This window comes from Dipodomys merriami, unplaced genomic scaffold (genome assembly GCF_024711535.1).
Source record: "Dipodomys merriami isolate MVZ:Mamm:240054 unplaced genomic scaffold, mDipMer1.0.p SCAF_25, whole genome shotgun sequence".
NCBI classification, from domain to species: domain Eukaryota; kingdom Metazoa; phylum Chordata; class Mammalia; order Rodentia; family Heteromyidae; genus Dipodomys; species Dipodomys merriami.
The window spans coordinates 15036854-15059234 of record NW_027203937.1 but is presented as its reverse complement, the minus strand read 5'-3'; the positions used below and the strand labels follow the sequence as shown (position 1 = coordinate 15059234).

Genomic DNA, 22381 nt, shown 5'->3' with positions numbered 1-22381 from the left:
CCTGACAGGTACGCCAGGCTGGTCCCGCCTCATAGTGAAACCCCAGAAAGCAGGAAAGGCAGATAAAGACACACCACAGGCTTCTACATACCCCGCCTCAGAACAGTGCAGAGGCTGGGGGAACCTAGGGGAGGCTTTCCTGGGGCTGACCGTGGTGAGGGAAGGCTTCTTGGAGGAGGCATCCATTCACCTGGGCCTTGAAGGAGAAAGAACATTGTCTGGTCATGGGACAATGAGCATGATGGCTGCTTTCAAGGTTCAAAGGGTTACAAGGAGGAAGTCACCTTCTTGCACCCAGAGCACTGGCTGGGCGTTGCAGAGAGGTCTGAGAAGGAGGAATCCAACAGGAACAATGATATTCTGGACAGCTAAGGGAACAGGCCATGTCAGAGGTAACTGGCTAGATCTTTTCACAGCTATGAGAGTTGTGCTCTGGCTAAAGCTGAGGGGGGACCAGAGGACTACAGGAAATAAGACTAGAAGAGTCCCCTGAAGTTCAAGGTGCCAAGCCAGGGAGCTGGAACTGGTTTTGGAGGGCCATAGACCCAAGGAGCCCTGGGCCAGAGAAGGAACATACTCCAGGCACAGTGGAGGCCGAGATATCAGCCTGGAAGGTTCTCACCTGACCCCCAACCCCCAGCTGGGGAAAGCCCTTCCCACCTCTGACGTCCTTGTCCACAAAACAAGAGAAGAGACTACAAGATTTATCTCACAGTTCTTTCCAGCCCATGATTCAGCCACTGGGGCCCCACAGCAAGACTTCAGGCAGAGTATGGAGATGGCCATAAAAGCCCACCCTCTCCCCACCCTGCGATCAGGCCAGCCCTTGGTGTTTGTCCACGCCATCCCACTTCTTGGAATTTCTACTTCACCAAATTCTCTCCAGGTCTCAATCCCTGGGTGCCTCTCCGTATCCATGTGCGAGAGCCCCACAGAAAAATTACACAGAACATTCTCTTATGGATATCCTTGCTCTGTGGCCTTCCTATGGGCAGAACAATGATAACTGCTTCCTCCTTAGGGGCACCTTCTGGGGTCCAGGCCTGAGGGCACTGCCAAGCTGCCCATGTGCAGGTGTTGCCTCTGAGGGTTGGGCAGGGGTGGTGATGTGCCAGAGGTGATCCTTCTCCTCAGTGCCCATCCGGTTCTTATTTCCTCTTTGTTCATCTGACTTTCATCCCTTTTCCTCTTGATGTCTCCAACCTCTAAGACAGGGCAACCCCAGGCCCAGGCTTTGAACCTTGTGGCTTTTTTAGCCTACCCCACACCCTTAGTGACGGCATCAAATATGTCTCTTCAGTCCTGGAGTTCTTTCCAGAACATCAACCATCTGCCTTTCCATCAGACTTTCCACTGGGAATCTAATCCACGCCTTCATCACCATGCCTCCAACTCTGAGCCCTGGTCCTCTTTCTGCCCCATCTTGCAATCAGCCTGATATCCTCCCTCGTGGTTTGGCCCAAACCCTGGCAGTTCTCGGGCCTCTTACCCCTCACACCCCCACAGGAAAAAAGAGAACACATGCTGTTGGCTCCACTTTCAAAACAGAACCAGAATCCAACTGCTTCTCAGCCATCAGCCTGGCCCAAGCCTGAGCCCAGGGTCTTTCCCAACTTCTAGACTTAATCATCACCAGCCCTGTTTCACAAATGGGGAAATGAGGCAGGGGACCTTTCTCGGGGTGGCACAGAAAACCCATTAGGGCTAGCTGAAACCTGGGTCTGCCACCATCTCCTGAAGGTGCCCAGCCCCTGGGATGGGTTTCCTCTTGCAGCTGACCACATGGCCGGTAGTGGCTACACAGCGTGTGTGTCCCTGAGGAATGAAGATGCTGCCAGCTGGGTTTATGTTTCAAGACGTCTGTCCTCACCCTTGACCAAGAGATCTTAACAGAGAAAGTGGGGCCAAGGCCTGGTGAGAGGAAGGGGGAGGTGGCTGTCAGGACATCAATCGGAAGCCGCCTTGCCTGGAAACTTTAGACTCATCTCCACCAGCCTCAGGATCTGCTGGGTTCACTAGAGGAGGCCAGAGACTGCAGGAGCAGGCTGGGGCTCGCTCACCATTTATTTTGTACAGCTGTTTCAAAAGCTTGTTTAAAATATAGATTATATATATTTATATATATAAAATATATAAAGAGGAGCTGGAGTGAGCCACCACCCCCCACAAAAAAAGCTGTTTTATAAATATTTCTGTAGCTCCCACATCCCAGAAGGAAAAAAAAAAAAAGAAAAATTTACAACCCAAGCTAGTGGTTCCATGTGGTGGGCCCAGGGCCCCGCAGAACATTCCAGAAAGCTGCTCTCTCTCTCTGGACTTCAAAGGTCAAGTCCGCACAGTCTCACCCATCTCTCTCTGCCCCTGGCTCCTTAGGCCAGCCTGGAAGGCAGCGTGGTGTGGGCACTCCGGGGGGCCTCTGGCTGCCAGGTTATTTTTAATCCTATCGGTTTTCTTTGATGTCCTGGCCCTTCTGTCCAGGCCTTCTGTTCCTGGTGGCTTCCAAGTAGAAGCACAGCACGCTGGGCATGCAGAATTTGCAAGGAAGTCCATAGGGCTCCAGTGCCCCTGCGGGTGGGGCAGTGCCCCCTACCACCAGTCCAGAGCGCACGCGTGCCGCTGATGGAGCAGCTGTGGGCGGGGCCTCACTTGCACACGTAGCGCTCCACCATGCGCTCGCACCTGCGGCAGGTGACGTAGCAGCACCAGTGGTACTTGCAGTGGCACCGCTCGACCACGCGATCCGTGTAGGGGTTGTAGCCGCGCCCACAGCACATGAGGTCGCAGCTGTCACTGCCGTTGGACGTCTTGTTGCACTGTCTGGGGGTGGGGGGGGAAGAGGAGGTCAGTGCCATTCACCCCTACCCCCAGCGCCTGGGGTCATCTCCCAGCAGCCTGCCCACTGAGCCCCTTTAAAAGTGGCAAGGTATTAGGGAACTTTTAGGTAATCTGACCCTAAGGGTGCTTAACTTTCCCTCAATGTTTTTAATAAGCTGCTAGGGCTGGTTTGTTCCCTGGAAGATAATCTCATTTCTGTTTCTTCTGAATATTGGAAGGACCCACAAAACAGTGTCCCTAATAACCTTGGCTTCATAGATAGCCTTTCATTGTATTGGAATGGATGGGCAAGTCGTGTGTGCTTGTCTGTTTTTACATTTAGAATCCCAGGATAAATTCTGAAACACCGAACATGACACAGGAAGAGTGAGAGTGTCCTTGTGTGTGGAGAAGCATCTACTACAGGATAGTCACCTGTGTGTCCCTGTCCTTCAGAAAGGGATAGTCTTACCTCCCTGAGGCTTGAGAGTCCACTCCTGTGCATTATACAGATGAAGCAGCTCCAGCACAGGGTGGAGGCTGCTCAAGCTCTCAGTGACAATCTTGGCTATGGTCTACAATCAACTCTGGTACTAAGGCAATTGCCTAACTCCCTTCCCTAAGCTACAGGAGGAGCCAGGAAAGGTTCCTGTGAAATCCCTTCTGCTGCCATCAGCCCACGTAGTGAAAAGCCAGCGATTCAGGGGGGTCATCCTCAAGCTAGGTAGGCAGGGCAGGCAGAGATACAAAGTTTGGGGTATTTGCTATTGAAGTAAAAGTCTAGTGACACAAAGCCTGTCCCTAGAGGGGGCTGTAAGGGACCTGGAGGGAAGGCTAAGGAAACCAGGGTAATATGGGTGTGGGGCAGCTTCGTTTTTTCCAGTGTGCAGGGCAAACCCTAGAGCAGACTGGGATCAGCCAAGAGGTGATGCTAGGACAGTGAACTTGGACTTTCACTGCCCCCACTGCAGGAAGTGAGCCTGAGCCTCAGATCCCTGAAAGACAAATTCAAGTTCACTCAGCTCTGAAGCTGCTCCCTTCTCGGACACAACCATTCACAGATCCAGGGGAACTCTCTCTTCACTATGGAAATATTCAGTGGGCTATACCCAGCCTCTCCGTGTTCTAGAATCCTCTCCCCTTTGCAAATCCCTCACCCTCACCCTCACACCAGCCCAGATTCTGGCTCTTTCCTGTCTCCCTGGCCTGACCTATTCCATCTTCACTCCACCGAACCCCTCAATCTGGCCTCCAGATGGGAGCCTGGGCCTCTTCACAGAGCCTGCTGCCCTGGCCTGTGGGGATGGAGCCCCAAACCACCCCTCCCCTCCTGGACACAGGGAAGTGGGCTGCGGAGGAAGCAGATGCTGGCTAGGTACCAAGTATGTGCCAAACACATTCCCAGACACCCGCTCTCCACTCAATATTCCTTTAACCTCGCCGAGCACCAGTTTTGTGGAATGCTATTAGGGGCTCCTTAATAAAAGATTTCCCCAGCCAAGCATCTCTGGGAAACACTCGCTTAATGGGTCCTTTACTGCGGCTTCCCCAGGGCCTCTGATACGTCTTTGTACCTTGTAGATGGTCAAAGAGAACTTCCCAGAAATACCTGATCACAGAACTCATTTTACTCATCTCAGGACTAGCTTTCTCCAGAACCTTCTTTAGGAAGTGTTGCCCACTGGGATACTCAGTGGCCCCACAGAGCACATAGTAGGTCTGTAGTCACCAATAGATCCCTCCTCTCTCCTATTTGAGAGCCAAGATTGGGTTAGCTGTGGAGACCCTAGCTCCAGCCCAGGCATGGGAGAAGCTTGCATAGATCAGAGGCCTCCATTTCCCTCTGCTCTACACACTTCCTTGACGGGCTATGGCTGGCAGACCCTTCCCCACCTCTACCTTCCTTTGTGCCTGTAAGATCCTTTTTTGCTCAGTAATGGATTGTAGGATATTTCTCCTTCACGTGGTCACTGGACACACATTTCCTCTGCCCCTGTTCCATGCGGGGCAGCCCTTTCCTATTCCCTGTCTCCTTACACAGTCATTACCCCTTCTCATCCAGGGGGAAATACATGCTGGGAACCTCACCAATGTCCATTCCCCAGGCCAGAGTGAGCACTCTTCCTATGAGCCCTGAAGGGGGCGCCTTAGACTGTCAATCTCCTCTCAGGCCTCCTCCCTCCCCTGGGCAGCAGGGGAGGAAGTCTTTATTGTATGCCTGCTGGGGTGGCACAACCCTTACCTGTCTTGGGTCCCGTGGGAGCCCACCTTCTCGTTCTTCATGCAGAAATCAGGTGAGCTCTGCAGATAGACGAGTTCTGAGTCCTTTATGGGCCGGATGTCCAGGTCCTTGGGCACCAGATGCTTGCGGGTGCCCATGGGTCGGTGTACTACCTTGGTGGCTGACAGGTAGCGGGTCTTGAGATCAGCAGCCACATCCCGGAGCTCCTGCAGCCCCTTCCAGCAGGTACGGATGGAGCAGGAGCCGGACACTCCATGGCACTTACATTTCATTTCCAGAGAGGCGCGCAGAGCCTGCAGACATTCGGGGTGTTGGTTGGACAGCCAGAAGGCCTTCCCTGGCCTGTCTGGGACCCTGGCTCACCACATGGCTGGGTGCTCTTAAAGACTCACCACCTATTCCAGCCTCAAGGAATGAAGGGATTGGCTCTAATGAAAGGGTTGTAGGTCATGTTGGCTCTGGGGGCAAGAGTGGCTGAGAAGGACAGAAAGAGTGGACTTAGTTGGGCTGAAACCTTCCACGTATCAAGTGGCTACTGTGTGCCACCTGACTGACACATAATAAGGATTAATCATCACACTGCCCTTCCAAGAAGGATGCTGTTTCCGCTTCTTAGAACAGAGGTAACAAAAGCTCAGAGAGGCTGAGCCTCAGGTCCAAGGTTACACAGCTAGAAAACTGTGAAGCTGGGATTTTTTAATCCATGTCCTAGGGGATGATTCCAAAGCTTCAGCCTTTTAACTGTTCCTCACCTTTTCTCTCCCACAAACCTGGAGCTCACTAAACACTTGCCGGGACAGAGTGCAATAAAGAAGAGCAAGAAGGAAGGCAATAAGGAGGAATGGGAAGGATGGACAGGAGAGAGGAAGGGAAGGGAGCGAGGAAGAGGCAGGGTGAGTACTTGGGGGCCCCTCCCACTCCCAGCTGGCCTGTTCTCTCCTGCTCTTTGTTATATTCCTGCCTGGCAGAGGCTAAAAGGATTAAATGAGATGATACATACAAAAGGGGGTAAAAGCTATAAAAGTTAAATCAATATTGGCTCTGAAAACTCATGTTCAGGCCAGACACCAGCTGCTCATGCCTATAATCCTACCTAGCTACCCAGGAGGCTGAGATCTGAGAATGTGGGTTTAAAGCCAGCCTCAGCAGGAACGTCCCTGAGACTCTTATCTCCAACTAACCAGCAAAAAAGCAAGAAGTAGAGGGGTAGCTCAAGTGGTAGAACACCAGCCTTGGGCCAAAGAGCTAAGAGAGAGCCCCAGCACTGACACAAGAAAAAAGAGAGAGAAAGAAAAAGAAGGAAGGAAGGAAGCAAGCAAGAAAGGAAAGGAAGGAAGGAAGGAAAGAAGGAAGGAAGGAAGGAAGGAAAGAAGGAAGGAAGGAAGGAAGGAAGGAAAGAAGGAAGGAAGGAAGGGAAAGAAGGGAAGGAGAGAAAGAGGGAGGAAGAGAGGGAAGGAAGGAAACTTGGAGTTCTTTCCCTTCATCATCTGCTAGTATGGAGCCAGAGAATGCATTGGGTATGAAGTCTGAAATTTGCTACACAAACCTAGGAGTGGCAGAGGAATGAAGTGAACAGAACCCAGGCTTCAGGCCTGTGAGTCATCAGGCTAAGGTAAACCAGACTCAGTGTAAGGTGGGGGAAGGACCCAAGTAGCCTAAGACCAATTGGGCCAGCGGAAGCCATTGTACTTGTGGTCTCATTTACTCTTTACATAGCCCTATCGCTGGTGGGAATGGCAGCTCCAGGAGCTGGCCTGACATGCCCTGAGCCCCAGCACCCTCTTCTCACTGAGGTAGGGGAAGGTCCTCCAGAGGAGGCTCAGGGATGGCCCATGGGGTGAGAACAGGGCGTACAGGGTTTCTGAGGGGTCCCCATAGATAGGGACATTCACAGAGCTGGGAGATAGGAGCACTGAGTCCCCAGCAAAGGTGGGGATTTGGCCTCAAGTTCCTAGACTGTCCAAGGTTAGCCTGGACTCCTAGAATGCCAACAAGAGGGAAGCCATCAAGAGGTGAGGGCACAAAGCCCTACCCACGTGGCTCTCCTGTGCCAGGTGTCCCGGCTAAGCCCTCTACACCCTTTTGGCCTCATCCAATGCCTTTATAAAATGAGCTAACAAACCTAGGAGATGCTGGGGCACACAACCCTCTGTCCTCCTGGGGTCTCTCCCCACCCATCTGTGGAAAGATGAGGATTAGTACCTGTCCAGAGTTGCTGCAACCAGGGGAGAGAAACGCAAGTGCCTGGCACAGTGCCTGCATCGCAGATTGGCATGACTTTTTTTTTTTAATTTTCAAAAAATAAAAAGGTCTGATCATTCACCACCACACTCGATCACCCAGGCTTCTGTTCAATTGCTGGGACATGAGTGAAACATTGGTAACAGTAGATTCCTGGAGGCTGGGGTTAGTAGTGGATGGACATGGGTGAAGCTCCTGAGTCAGTCCAAGCTGACCACTGCTGGTGTAAGGTTCACTCATCCCCAGCCCCCTCCTCTCTCTACAGGAAGGGCTGAGCACCCCATTGCCATGTTATAGATGGGAACAACAGAGGCTAGAGAGGAAGCTTACAGCCAGACAGCCAAGGGCAGAACTCAGAGCTCCTGATCCTCTTCCTAGCTCCGCGTTCTTTATTTTTTGGGGGGGAGGGAGAGAGGGGAGGAGAAGGAAGAGGAAGAAGAGGAGGAAGAGGGGTGGGAGCAGCGGCTGCCAAGCAAGCCCAAGCTGCTGTGGAGAGCAGAGGGAGGTCAGCAGACACAATGGGTGTGGGTGGCCAGGGCCCATCCCCCACCCCGATAGGGCCCACCATGGCACTTCTCTGGCCGATGGCCCAAGCACACCCTCTGGGGCGGGTGGGGTGGGTGGTTACCTGTCTCCCCACTTCACTGTTGTGTAGACGCATCAGTTTATTGGCTTGGGATCCTGTTTTTTTCACCTTCATAGGAGCATCGGAAAACTTGGCCCCCATGAGGAGCCCGTAGCTGAGGTTGTCCGCACATCCTCCCCAGCGGTTCCCGGGCCCGGGGGGCTCACCTGGGACAGGCCCGCAGGAGCAGCCCGGCAGGTCGCCAGAGGTGCAGGCCCGGGCGATGGCATGGCTGATGGTGGCGGCGGACAGCGCATACACGAAGGCAGATTCCCGGGTCCCTGCAGGATGCGAGGTGCGGGTCAGCAAGACCAACCCAGACATAGGACCTGCTTGACCGCACCTCACTGTGGGGCCGTGCAGGTTGGGGTTGGTCACCAGGATGGTCAGGTGCATTGTATTGGTCCACCTACATCCGCACCTACAACTGGCCCCCACCTTCCCTCCCTCTCCCTCTCTCTCTTTTTCTCTCTCCCTTGTGCATGCCCATCTCCGTGCACTATACAGTGTCAGGGGATGCTTTATAGAAATGAAGGCCCAGACTTTAAGGTCCTTCAAGAAGTTGTATCCCGATGGACCAGACAAGTATGCAGAGAGCCTGCTGTGGGTTTAAATTGTATTCCCCAAATGATAGATTCAAGTCCTGGATCCTAGGACCGGTGAGCGTGATCTGATTTAGAAATCTGCTCTTTGCTGATCAACTGCACTAAAATGAGATTATAGTGGATTGGAAATGCCCTGAACCAATGCCTCAGAAGAAGAGGGAAATGTGGACACACAGACACCATAATGGCAAGGTATGCATGGGCCATGTGATGCAGCTACAGGGCCCAGGCTGGCCTCAAACTCATCATCCTTCTGCCTTAGCCTCCAGATTGCTAGGATTACAGGGGTGCACTATGCCACAGGCTAACCCAAGACAATACATTTTTGTTGTTTGTTGTTTGAAGTCAGCAATGTAGCAGTGACATCATCCTAGGAAATAAATGGGGAGCCATGGGCCCTGGCTGAGTCCTAAGTCCAGAGTTCCTGAGTCTCTTAACCAGCAGTTCTTTCTCCTTCTGGAGCCTCAGTTCCCTTAGCTGCAGAACTCAGTGATAACACGCAGCCTGCAGACTTGCCCTGTGGTTCAGATAACTCTGGAAGGAAAGTTGCCATGCTGAAAATACGTGAGAGAAGGTCTTACCGTGCAGAAGAGACAAGATCCCTTGGGGTGCTTCTGCAGTTAAAACTGTGTACCTGCCCCCCCTCCACCCCCCCTCCCCACAAACCTCCCTCCTCCAGGAAGTCTGCTCCACAGCTGTTCTGCCCTTAACCACTTTGTGCCTCATAGCAATTTCCAGCAGCTGGACTGAAGACCACCTAGGACCGCCGCCTGCCTGAAGGTGGGCTCTGTAGCAGTCTCACTATATGATCCTCTCCTGGGAGCCTTCAGTACAGCAGGCAGTGGCCTTGGGGCACACTGCAGCCACCGTTGTTCATTTATATGCACTGATATATACCCTCGTCGATGTTTATTCATTCCCCAAATCATGAATGCATTCCCCAAATCATGAATGATTCATGGTCCAGCCAGCCAGCCAGCCATGCCTTGTCCATCTGCACATCCATCCATCTATTCACTCATCCATCCACCCGTGAATTCACCCACCTATCCAAACACAGAAGTTATGCCTGGATCCATTCATTCATTCCCACAGGCAAGGAGCAACCCTGCAGTCCCTACCTCTCTCCAGGTCAAGCAGGTAGTTGGGGGCGAGTTCGATGGAGGAACAGTTCCAACGCATGTCAGCAAAGGCCCTGCGGCAGGCCTTCATGGCCTCGCGGGCGGCATGCACGATGGTGCGCATGAGCTCCAGGTTGCTGCGACACAGCTGTACCTGCGCAGACACCAGGCCCTCCAACTGCTTGCAGTGCTGCGTCTGGTTCAGCGCCAAGGCCGCAGGTGTCTTGGATAGTGCCCTGCATACCCCAAAAACAATCAGTGAAAGAAAATCAGGGAACGAGAGGTAAGAGGCCTCCACATTCTCTACTGGTCCCAGCCAGCCCTTCGGTGGACTTTTATTATATAATGTTGCTGTTGTTGTTGATATTATGTGATAGACCAGGGCTTGATCTCAGGGCCTGGGTTCTGTCCCTGAGCTGTTTTTTTGGTCAGTCGTGGGGCTCGAACTCAGCCTGGATGCTGTCCCTAAGCTCTTAAGCTCAAGGCAAGTGCTCTATCACTTGAGCCACAGCGCCACTTCCGGTTTTCTAGTGGTTTATTGGAGATAAGAGTCTCACGGACTTTCCTGCCCAGGCTGGTCTTGAACTGTGATCCTCAGATCTCAGCCTTCTGAGTAGCTAGGATTACAGGCGTGAGCCACCAGTGCCCGGCCCTGAGCTTTTTTGTTTGTTTGTTTAAGGCTAGTGTTCTACCTCTTGAACCACAGTTCCACTTCCTGCTTTTTAGAGGTTAATTGGAGATAAAAGTCTCAAGAACTTTCCTTCCCAGGCTAGCTCGGCCTTCTAAGTAACTAGGATCTCAAGCCACCAGCACCTGGTTCATTATTATTATTGTCATTATTCTCCTTAAGTAGTTGTACAAAGGGGTTTCAATTCAACATGTCAGCTTGTGAGAACAATGCATCTTGATCAATTTCAGATGACGTTGGAATAGTTCTTAGAAGGAAGTCAGGAAACCAGGAGGCAAAGGCTTCCCTCACAGAGCAATGAGCCCCCCTCCCATCACTGGCCTTGACTGGGCCTCAAGTTCTCACCATATGTATAATCATAATCCCCATCCTGCCTACATGATAATTGTACTAACAGTGACCACGTCTGCAGTTCACCAAGCATGCTCATCCACTGCTTAATTTAGCTCTCTTACACCTGTAAATTATTACTCCTTATTCAACATGTATCCAGCACTGGGCAGCTCTGTGCTAGAAACCATGCAAACTGCTAGACTATAATAATATAATTATTCGTATTATTAATTGAGTCCTTACCATTTGCACAACAGAAGTTAGCAATGTTCTGTCTTTGTTGTTTAAACCCATTTATTATGTTGTCAAGTTCATACCCACAAAAAAGGATTACCACTAAAGGGTTAATGAACACTCAATTCTGTGTTGATCCAGAACTTAGAAACCCATGTTTAGCCATTATCTTTCTGTGGAGCTTTAAGTAAATCACTGATTGTCTCTGAGCTTCAGTGTCTATACCTACAAACAGTATTTTCCAATATGGGTTCAAATAAGATAGGGACTTTCAGCTGGGTGCCAGTGGCTCACACCTAAAATCATAGCTATCTCAGGAGGATGAGATTTGAGGACTGAGGTTCAAAGCCAGCCCAGGCAGGAAAGTCCATGAGACTCTTATCTCCAATTAACCACAGAAAACTGGAAGTGACACTGTGGCTCAAGTGGTAGAGTGCTCACCTTGAGCTGAAGAGTTCAGTAATAGTACCCAGACCCAGAGTTCAAGCCCCGTGACCAAAAAAAAAAAAAAGGTACTTTCCAACCAACCTGCCTTCATCCAGTTTGTCCTGATGCTTGGTTTCCTCCTGTAGCCAAATGATCTATAATGTGTGTGACACAGATCATTTTCTCCAGGAGCTACTAGTTCAGTGGCTGGATAAAGCCATCAAGTAACAGGAAAGGTTCAGTTGTTCCAACTTCTGGGCTGGTCCAAAGATGAAAACAAGATTTGAGCACCAGCTGTGTGACCTAGATAAGTGACCTAATCTTTCTGGGTCTCACAGTCCTCATTTATTTCAATAGCCATTCCTACTTAAGTCTCTCTATGAAAAGACTTAAATGAGATAATGAATTCCAAGTGTTTGGAATACTCAGACTTGGAGCCAATTAAATCTTGGACTGCAGTAAATGAGTAGACCTAGGTTCTAGCACAAGCCCTGCCCTCTATGTACTGTATAGTGTTAGACAAATTGATGCTCTTCTCTGAGCATCAAATACAAAATGCAGGCAAGGGCTAAATGAGATAATATATTATGCTGAATACAAAGTAGGTTGTTCTGTTTGATTTTGTTGGTGGTAGTGGTCATGGGGCTTAAACTCCGGCCTATGCACTGTCCCTAAGCTTTTGTGCTCAAGACTATCACACTACTGCTTTGAGCCACAGCTCCGCTTTTGATTAGAGATAAGAGTCTCACAGATTTTCCTGTGAGCTGGCTTTGAACTTTGATCCTCAGATCTCAGCCCTCTGAGTAGCTAGGATTAGTCTTCCCTCACTCTATGGCAGTTCACTTATTGCAGCTTCCCTATATTGTGAGTTTTTAAAAAAGAATATAGTTACAGGAGAGAGCCACTGGTGCATGGCTTAGTAGTTTTTTTGGTATGTTTGTTTTTGTTTTTTTGTCAGTCATGGGGCTTGAACTCTGGGCCTGGGCGCTGTCCCTCAGCTCTTCAGCTCAAGGCAAGCGCTCTATCACTAGAGCCACAGTGCCACTTCTGGTTTTCTAGTGGTTTACTATAGATAAGAGTCTTACAGACTTTCCTGCCCCAGCTGGCTTTGAACCATGATCCTCAGATCTCAGCCTCCTGAGTAGCTAGGATTACAGGCGTGAGCCAACAGCACCCGGCAGTAGGTTGGTTTTATTCCTCCTGGTTCTCCCTGTAAGATGCCCTACCATAACACATCACCCCCCTAAATACATTAACCTAATGTAGACCTAGGAAGCAGACAGAGGGCAGCGGGCCTGGGCTGGCAGTCTGATGTGAGGACACCATAACTCAGCTGGCCTGTGGCCCATTGTGAGTGTCCTGGGCAGTCCCCCTTCCCTCCAGCCCTGGCCCATCCCTACCCCCAAATCATGAATAAGGATATGCTGGGTGTGCCCTAGCTCCAGCAGCCAGCAGTGGCCACTGCAGCATGGACTTACCTAGATTCTAAGCCTAAGTGGAACCATTCAAAGGCTCTTGTTGCACCTTCTAGAGAGTCTGTCAGCATCCCCACAACCCTGTCTGGGTGGGCTCTGCACACACACACACACACACACACACACACACACACACACACACACACAGCCTAGCTCCCAGGGTTCTTGGTGGCTAGCAGTGCCCAGCCCCCAGTACCACAGCTCCCTCCCTGGAAGCCCTGGCTCAGCCTAGCCAAGCCTGCTGGCACAGACAAGGACATTGAGGCTAGACAGCCCAGTAGATCCAGCCCTCTACAGTGGTCCCTCCTGGTGGGTGTAGCCTATTCTTGGGGGGGTCTTCCTGATCTGCACTGAGCTGTCCACAAAGCCTGTCCCGAGCCTGCCCTGACTCACTCTGGCTAATTTTCTTCCCTCTGGACCAGTTTTCTCCATTTAAAATGGAAGGATCCCACGAGGGATAGAGGACCAAGTATCTGGTCCATAGCAAGTGCCCAGTGGGTGTTCAAGCAGCTCACTATGTTTCCGGCTTTTCCCTGGGCCCCTGCACAACTCAGAAGCAGGGCGATGGGAGTCCAACCTTTACTAGGGAGCTCAGGCAGGCAGGCAGGCGGTGCCTAAAAGCCAGGAGCAGTGTCTGTCTCAAGGAGGGGTCAGTCTGGGCTCTTGAGGCCTCCATCTCATTGGCTGAAGGGAAATTGTGGGGACCCCATGAACCCTTCCATCCCACCTTCCCTCTCTCCAGCCAGCCAGAAGCAGGGTGCTAGGAGAATTCCTCTCAGAGGGCAAGAGGACCTGTGGGATCCATTCTGGGGCTCCTGGTGGTGGGGGCCGGAGACAGGGCAAAGGCCCAGGCCAGTGCCCAGCAAACTGCTGCTGGGACAGGAGTGCTGGCCTGGCCAGTCGGTAGCAATGGCCGGTGTGCAGGGAGGAGGCCTTGGAGCGTGCGGAGGCAGCGGCTGTACTGCTGGGGAGGGCCGGCGCTGCGGTCATCTGGTGATTAGTGGTAATGACCGAGTCTAACTAAATCCCCCTTGGGGAGGTAATCAAGGATTAAGGCGGGAGGCGGGGGAGTCACCAGCATGGACATCTCTCCAGGCTTGCCTGCTCCAGCAGACCCCTAATTGGAAACATTTTGGTTTATCTAGGGGAGGGGGCATAGGGGAGAGGGTGGAGGAAAGGACAAGAGGGAACAGAGAGTTCACAGGGGAGGCCTGTGCCAGGAGTTCTGAGGGGGCCATTGGCTTCCCTCACTCAGGAGTCGAGGGTCTCTCGGTTCAAGTTCTGACTCAGCCACTCACCTACCATGTGACTATGGCAAGTTCAGTCTCGGTTTCCCAGTCCACAACATTCAATGCCCATGGTTAGGACATTATTTTGCTAATACAGATGGGCAAATGGCTTCATCTACCCCTTCATCACCCAAGACACAATCCTGCCTCTCCTTTCCGCTCTGCCTGCCCATCTCCACACCTAGGTTAGCCTTCCTGCCTAAGGTCTCAGGCAGGACGATGTTATCTGGGCCTGGAATACTATAAAGCCTCCTTCCTGCGTTCCCTGTCCAGTCTCTGTCAACTGAGCTCATTTCCTATGCTCAGGAAGCTCTAGGGCACCCAGCCCTAAAGTCACCTTCCTGAACCTGCCTGCCACAGCATCCCTCTCTCCTGGGAATGTGATGGGTCCCAGGCCAAAGATCTCACAGTCCCTAAAGGGCCTGAAGCCACTAAAATTCTTCCATCTGGCCTCTCACAGTGCTGATACCAACCCATTCATTCAGGTTGGTACCACTGGAGCACAGCCAGGCTCACAAGGCCTCAGAAACATACTCTGTGGCCCATGTGTCCCCCACAGGGAGTCGGAAAGAGACCAACAGTCTGGTGCTGAGTAGATCCTGAGATGAATAACTACACTTCAGAGTGAGCAGGATCCTGGGCAGGGCTGTACACTGGCATAGAGGCCCTTAGATCTTGCACAGGAAGGCCCCATGGTTCTGCTGACTCGGGGATGGGAGGGTAATAGAGTCTGTGGAAATACTGTTTCCTGCCCACCACTCTTCAAGTTGTCTTGATCCACAGGTCCAACCTGGAGCCCTGAGGGAAGGGGGATGGAACACAAGCCTGGGATCTAGTTTGACCCTCATGCTCTTCCCACTCTGGGCTTCCAGCTACTCCTGGGTGGCCTGGGTGACACTGACCCTTCAGGACAAGTCAGGACTCCTCAGTGAGCCCCTAGACCTAGGAATTGGGGGTCCTCATGCCTGCCCCTCTTCGCCTACATGTCAGGCTGGGTAGGGGCCAGCACAAGACCAAGAAAGAGAAACTTCCAAGCACAGAGCCTACACGAGTCCTAATTCCACTAGGAATTTGTTCCAGAACTTCAAAGCCATGAGAGGACTAGACCAGCTCCTTTCCTATACTGTAAGTTAAGGAAACTGAGGCAAATGAAGGGTCTGGAACCTGTAGATCCAGTTCTGCCTTGACCTTACAAGACCCCTGCCCAGTGCTATGCATGCAAATCCCACTGTGCATCCCTTTCGGTAATGTTTGCCAACCAAAAAGCTGGCAGACAATTCTCACAGCATTGCCAGCTCCTGGTGTGTAAGTGGGGAACTGAGGCTGAAGAAGGGCAGGACTTGCTCATAGTATATACAGACCAGGCCTTTGAGACCCCAAACCAAGCCTCTTTCCAGCTCACTGAGGAGCTGCAGAAGCTGAGATGCAGAGAGGTGGGTCTTGTTTGAGCGCTGCCTAGTGGCTAGTGGCCTGGTGTTGCTGACTGGAACTCAGACTCCAGTAATACTTATACCCTGACTGGCAGCAGCTGCCTTCTAGTCACTTGAGACCCTTCCTAGAGAGACCCTGCCCCTGCTGAGCAGCAAGCTCATTGCTAGTAGAGAGGACAGACTTTAGGGGCATCCCAGCCAGCCTGGGGTCTTTATTCCCATGGGGCAACCACCAAGGTTTACAGAGTGATCCTCCTCTGCTCTATACCATCATGGCAACCAAGAGTAGATGGCCGAGAACTGTCTCCCTCCTTGCTGGCTTCGGTGGTAAGGTGTTAAAGGGTCTCAGATTATTTTGGGGGCAGTCAGGTATCTGTTCTACGTTTTTCCCCACCCCACCTGCTTAGTCTGTCCCAGGTGCCCACCAGATGGGGGCGCCTACAATACAGGGGTGCCTTAGGTCAGCCACATGGTTTCAGTCCATGTCATCTCCAGTAAGCCCAGGCACCCTAGTCCTCAGGTCTGCTGATCCTCTGGGGTGAGTCTTCAGCCTCCCTCCAGCACTGTACAACTCACCCTGCGGCTTCCGGCCACCAACAGGCCACAGCCAGCCAGCCCACACAAACCTCGCCTCTACTCCTCACTGACTGAGGACAGCCTTATAGGTAAGAAACCCCATAGTGTGTATGGGTGTGGGGGGGGGGACTAAAGGGAGAGGGAGAAAGAACAGCAGAACCTACCACCCAGACCAGGAGATTTAGACAGGCCGCATACATAAACCACATATCAAGTTGGGGCTATGAGTCACATGGGTCTCAGAGCCTCAGTTTCCCCTTTGCAGAGCCAGGATGAGTGCAGGCTTCCTGATGGACTCTATGTCACCCAAGCCCGATTCTTAGCCTCTGAGACCCTTTCCTTCTCTGGATCTTACTTCCTTGTCTACAAAATGGGGTGAGAGTCTTCTGGAGCCCTGACCAGAGCCTTGCTGGATGGGTTCCCAGTAGAAGGAGGTGGTGGTTTCTCCAAGTTTACAGGGACAACTTGGAGGTGTGTTGGGGTGGAGCCCTGTGGCCCAGGTACCTCTTTTCAAACAAGAAGCCCAGGAAAATGGGGGTCCCCTCTGAGTCATCAATTAATTGATAACTCAGCCCCAGAAGGCTGGCCACTGACCTTGAGACTCTGTTGGTGGCCCAATGCTATGCTGCCCAGTCTTCTAACTAATCCACAGCCCCTCCCCCCACCCCATGCATCTCTAGCCCCCTTAATCTTTCTCCACTGTTTGGTCTGCAGGATCCCAGCTCCAGATCTGCTCCTGTCCTGGACTCTCCACCCTGGTCTTTTGCTGAGTGAGTTTCATGCTCCCACCTGCTGAAAGCCCCCAGCTCTACAACAGTCAAGCCCTGGATCTTCTTCCTCAGGTCCCTGAGCGTGACCCCTCAGAAAGTCTCCTGACCTCAGGGCCCTCACACCAAGAACACTGCTCTCTCCCAAAGCAGTGGGACACTGGTGAAGTTATTTACAGCCTGAGCTTATCTCTCCCAGCTCAGGGATAGCTCCTCCAGGAACAGGCTAGGTTTCACTCCTCTGTCCTGTATCTCCATATCAGCCAACAGAACGGCCCCTGCTGCCTGCTGCCGGGGGACCCTCCACACACCCACACTCTCCAGGGATCATTTAAACTCACAGGACCCTTAGACACAGACACATCGCTAACAGTTCAGGATGCTCCCAGGGGCCTCTTATCAGATCCAAGGCAGCCAGAGAGAGTCACCTCTGACAGATGGAAGCCCCACAAGGGTCCAGGAGGGGGAGGGAGGCTTCCCCGAGGTGGCCCAGGTGAAGGGGTGAGGCGGGTTTGGGCAGATCTCCAGCTCCTGAACTGCCCCAGTGCCAGGAGCAGAACCTCTTGGTTGTGGCTCTTGGAGAGGATGTCATTTCCCAGAAACCCTGAGGAGGGTTTCCACGCATCTGTAATCTTTATCAACCCTGTCCAGGACCGGACAATTCCCTCAGCGGAGGGAATGGAGCTTAACGAAGACTTGCCTGAGACCCCCCTCTCCCACCCCACCCCGGCGCCCGGGTTTTGTCGCGCACGCCCAATCCACAGGAAGGCTGACCTAGCTGTCCGCCCGGGTCCCATCAGATGTGTGTGTGTTGGGGGGGGGGGGTCCCCCTGTTCTACTTACAGCCACTTGATGCCATAGCACACCCCGGTGTGGAGCGCCAGGGCGAAGAGCAGGGCCTCGCAAACCTGCGGCCGCGCCCTCATCCTTGCGCCCGGGAGCGCCCGGGGATCGCACCCCGCCGAAGCCGCGCCGAAGTCCCGTCGCCCGAAAGCCACCGCCGCCGGTCCTGCGCGCACGCCGCCTGCAGTCGGGGAAAGCGGGGTGGCGGGTTAAGGCTGCGCCCGGGCGGGGAGGCGTTTTATTCAAATTACAAAGGAGGGGTCGGACCCGGGAGGCCGCACGTCCCGGGCCTCCCCTCCCGCCCCGCACGGCACCGCGCCGGGCTCGCCCGGGCCTGGCCGAGGGCGGGTCCGCTTGGTGAGGAACGACTCCACCAGCCCGGGATGGGAAGGGTACGATCTAAACCAGAGACGACCGAGAGACCCGGCGGCGTGGAAGAGATCGAAGCTGGAAGCCGCTGGAGGCTGAGTGAGAAGCCGGCACAGACACACCGACCAAAAGCTGGGGAGAGCCAGGGGTCCCGGGCGCAGGCAGCAGATCCGGGCCCCGGGTCCCGCGATCGGAGTTGTTATCCCCGCAATCTCATTCGTTACTTTGACCTTAGCACTGCTCCTTGTTTGCCCCTTCTGTGCACTGGGCACGATCGAACGTTCTCTTCACAGCTACCAGTCCTCCGATGGGTACTACCACTGCTTCCATCTTACAGACGAGAAAACTGAGGCTGGGAGATGGGAACGGGGCCGCTCAGCCTAGTGAGCGTCGCTGCGTGCCTGGCGCTTTGCCCTTACGTCTATCTATGCCCGGTGAGACGAGGGCAGGGAGGAGGAGATGGGAGATCGCTCTGGGCATCAGTTTCTCCGTCAGGGCGGGAAAGGGGAAGGCACGGCTCTCTATACCGAGGGCTGCCCAGGGGTCCCGGATCTCGCAGTCTACTGGCCTGGTCTCCGGACCTTGGCGGCGCTGGAGGAGCTCAGAACCCACGCGATGCCGCCTCCGGCCACCAAGAGGTGCCCTAGAGCCGTGGAGGAGCCGCTACCCCGCCCGCCCGCCCGCCCGCGGCTCGCGGAGTTGCTTTCCGCGGCTCTTCCCCTCTCTCTTCATTCTCACCTCATTAACTCCCTTCCCAGCTTCTCCCAAATTTACCAACACCTGGCGCTCGCCCCCCGAAGTCATCCGCTGCCCCCAGCCCTTCTTCCCTCAGGAAGAAACAAAGACAAAGGCATTCCTTTCTAAAGGGCTTGGCAGAGTTGGAAAAAGGAGGCATCAGACTTGGTGATGGGGGGGCGCTGGAACGGGAGGAGCGCACTCCTCGGGCTCTGAGCTGGGGCAACCCCTCGACCACCCCAGCCTCCCATTTCCCCTGCTATAGACACAAAGGACGCATCTCCCAACGTCTCGGAGCTCTCCCCGCGGCCTTTCCTCACCAGGCCGTACACCTGCGCAGTGCGCGCGCGCGGACACACGAGCACCACTTCAATTCGAAACCCCACTCTGCAGCTACACGCTCAGTAAGGAGGTTCCTGGCCTAAGCATGCGTCTAGCCTGGGTGGGGAAGAATGAGAACACTTTCCTTCTCCCTATCCCGAATCCAAACGCTTTTCCAGTAGTTCTAGATGTCGATTGCCCTCATCAGAAAATATCTATCTGCTGCATGTGTGTGTGTGTGCGCGTGCGTGCAAATCCAATCACTGTCCTTTCTTGTACCTCTTCTACAAGTGTGGGCTTCCCACAAGAAGCCTAGAATTCCTGGGTGGGGAGGGGACTGGCATTGCAGGGGGGGGCGGCGGAGGCGGGTTCCAGGACTTACAGCAGGGGATCAGTGTCCGGCCCAACTCTCCCAGGGTCACACAGGGACCCAGGCCTCTCCAGCTACGCCTGGCTCTTTCCGAGAAGCCTCAAAGGTCCCAGAAGCTCCCTCCGCCACCGCCGCTCGTGGCTGGGGGAGGCAGCTCTTGGACTGGGCCTGCGGGCCTTGCAGATTATTCCTGTCCCATGTAAGAACATCCAGGACAGCCACGCGAGCCGCCGGGTCACCCTCAGCCTGCGGCTCCCTGCGGGTCAGCGCGCCCTCGCCGCTCGGAGCCCCCGGCCCGCCAGGGGGCGCTAAACAGGGCTTCACGGTGGGATCTGCAGGCGCCTCGGGTGCTGTGGGGCTTTGGGGCAAGTCCCCTCCGCTTCCCGGGCCCCCACGTCCCGACCTGGGATGAGGCGTACAGAGGGCGCCCTCTCGGCGCTGAAAGACAATCTATGGTGCCTTGGCCGGTCCTGAACTGCCCAGACCCTGGCGTTAAGCCGGGTGGCGGCCCCCTCGGCGCCAGGCGCATTAGAGGGCCCGCCCCAAAGCGCTTGCGGAGAGGTAGATGTCCCTTCCTCTCGGCGCTGGAGAACAGGTCTAAGCAACCCCGGGACTGTCCCCGCCCGGGACAGCCGCACACGTCGGGCACCGCGATCGCCGTCGCCCCAGCCCTGCGCCTCCAACAGGTGGTCGTAGGGCTTTAAGTTTGGAGGTCTCTAGAAACCTCGCCGCGGGGGGCAGTGTCCCCCGAGCGGGGCCCGTGAGCGTTTGCCCGAGCTTCCCCGGCCCCAGCGCGCCGGGGCCGGGCCGGGCGCCGGGGCCGCGCGAGCGGCCGCGTCCAAAGCGCGAGCGAGGACGGAGCTGGCCGATCCAAGCGGAGCCCAGAGACCACTTCAAGGTTACCTGCGAGGCGCAGCGAGCCCCGGCCCGCAACCCGGCTGTGACCCCAGCCAAGAATCTTTCGGGATGGGTCTGCTAAGCTGCGGATGCGGCGCTGGGTCACCGCGGAGACACGGTGTTTGCCAAGTGGAAACAGAGGGTGGGGAACCGAGGCACCTCGGCGGCGGCGCCGGGGCTGAGAGGTGCGGGGCTCTGGGTCGAGCTCGGCCAGATGTTCGGGGTGGCTCCAGACGTGCCCCGGGGTAGGGGTGGGGGAGGGTTCTCTCCTTCCCCAGCCCTCAGCTTGGAGCTCAGGTCTGTAAACAAATTCGGTTCCTGCCTAACCCCCGCTGCCTTTGGGAGGCGTCCCCCCCCCATCTCCCGATTTGGTAGGAGCTGCTGATTGTTTTGCCCCCACCTCCGGCCTTTGGCCACCCCGTAGTCCCCGCCTCACCACCGCAAACCCTCTACCGCAGGATCCAAGTCCCCCACCCCCGGGATGACTCGGGCATGACCTCATCAGCCGACCGACTTGGGAGGGAGGGGGCCGAGCTTGGAGGTGGCGGACCGGGCTGGAGAGATCGGGGAGAGCCTCGGGAACTGTGCAGCCCACCCCATCCCGCATCCCCTTTCCGTCCCCGGCCCCAAGCCCAGGGTCCCTGCGTCTTGCTAAGGGCAACTCTCGGAGTGCCACGAAAGGGCAAAGCGAGAGAGCTTTGCAAAGAGGAGAGGGTATTTCAGGGGGTGTCGCCCCGTCCCTCGGACTTGGGCGTCCCAGGCCCTAGCGGATCCCTGCTAAGCGTCCGCCCGTTGCCCACGACCACTGCTCACCTCCCCGGGCGCTCTCCGGGCGCGCCCTGCGTGCGCCCCGCTGCCCGGCCGGCCTCCGGAGTGGCAAGCGCGGCCCCCAGTGGGCTGGAGCGCTCTGGATCCGGGCGATTGGAGAGGGCGCCCTCTCGGTGAAGCGGAGGGAGAAAGACGCCGGGGATCCTGGCAAGCAGGGGGCTGGCTCCGGGGCGGTGCGGATCGGGGCTGCCTTTGGCTGAGCTCTGCTATGGGGGGTGGGAGGGGTAGGCCTGGGCTCGCCGCTCGCTGGAACTCTCCCCGGGCCGGGCGAGATCTGCGCTGCCCGCCTCCCCAACTGCTTTATAAAGTGCGGGCGGCCGCTTTGATCCGCCCACGTCAGCGCGCCGAAACCCCACCGGGTGGCTCCCGCCGGGCGCGGGGGCGGGGCGGGGTCCCGCCGAGGCTCGGGCCCGCGGAGCCCGCCCCGCGCCACAAGAATTCGCACCCTGTTGCGCTACAGAAGAAAAGTCGCTCAACACATCTGGTGTTTACGCGTGCCGATCGCGCCGGGCGTGCGGGGCGCAGGTAAGGGCCATCTGGAATCCTCGAAGCAACGGGGCGAGGAACCACAACCTGCGGAGTCTGACTTGGGTGTCTCTGGCTGGAGCGCAACCTAGGCTTAGCTCCCAAGGCATCGGAGGTCCTGAGTCCTGTCCTCCCTGTCTGGGTTCTGGCCCTTGGCGGGGCTCTAAAGCCTCTGGTTCACCTAGCCATCTCAGAGAATGGGGGTGCTAGGACTGTGCTCCGTGAAACACGCGGTACACTAGTCCCCAGTCTCTGGGAGTGACTGGAGAGTTCTCTGGACAACGCACCCCCCCCCCAGGAGTTGCCGCCTCGGAATAGGTTTGAGAAATTAAAGGAGACTACAGAAGGCCTCCCATGAAGTCTAGGTCAGCCTGTGGCTGAGGGCACCAAACCAGACCAAAGCAAACCCCAGCCCGCCCTCCCGTAACTCCCCTCTTCCCACCTCTCCTCAGGCATGATGGAACCAAGGACTTGTGTCTTCCTTCTAAGGAGCACCTTCAAATGCCTGCTTCTCTCCCTTTTTTGTGTGTTACTAGGGCTTGAACTCAGGGCCTGAGAGCTGTCCCTTAGCTCCTTTGCTCAAGGCTGGTGCTCTACTTCTTGAGCCCTACCTCCACTTCTGGCTTT

The 22381-nt window shown here is 55.0% G+C and overlaps 1 protein-coding gene across 1 annotated transcript; it reads right to left on the bottom strand.

Moving 5' to 3' along the window:
- Positions 1-2046: 2046 nt before the first annotated feature.
- Positions 2047-21479, bottom strand: Wnt11 (Wnt family member 11). Its single transcript, XM_070034662.1, has 6 exons — positions 21215-21479; positions 17710-17890; positions 9649-9884; positions 7926-8203; positions 5057-5349; positions 2047-2817 (listed from the first exon to the last, which is right to left on the bottom strand). Exons 2-6 carry the CDS (start codon positions 17790-17792, stop codon positions 2643-2645), a joined length of 1065 nt encoding a protein of 354 aa, XP_069890763.1. The 5' UTR covers positions 17793-17890; positions 21215-21479; the 3' UTR covers positions 2047-2642.
- Between the last annotated feature and the right edge of the window lie 902 nt (positions 21480-22381).

Coding starts and splice junctions, on each gene's coding strand:
- Wnt11 (XM_070034662.1), bottom strand. CDS start 17,792: ATGAGGGCGCGGCCGCAGGTTTGCGAGGCCCTGCTCTTCGCCCTGGCG. Junction 8,204..9,648: donor CCTGCTTGACCTGGAGAGAG/GTAGGGACTGCA, acceptor CGCATCCTGCAG/GGACCCGGGAATCTGCCTTC. Junction 2,818..5,056: donor TCCCACGGGACCCAAGACAG/GTAAGGGTTGTG, acceptor CCCCACCCCCAG/ACAGTGCAACAAGACGTCCA.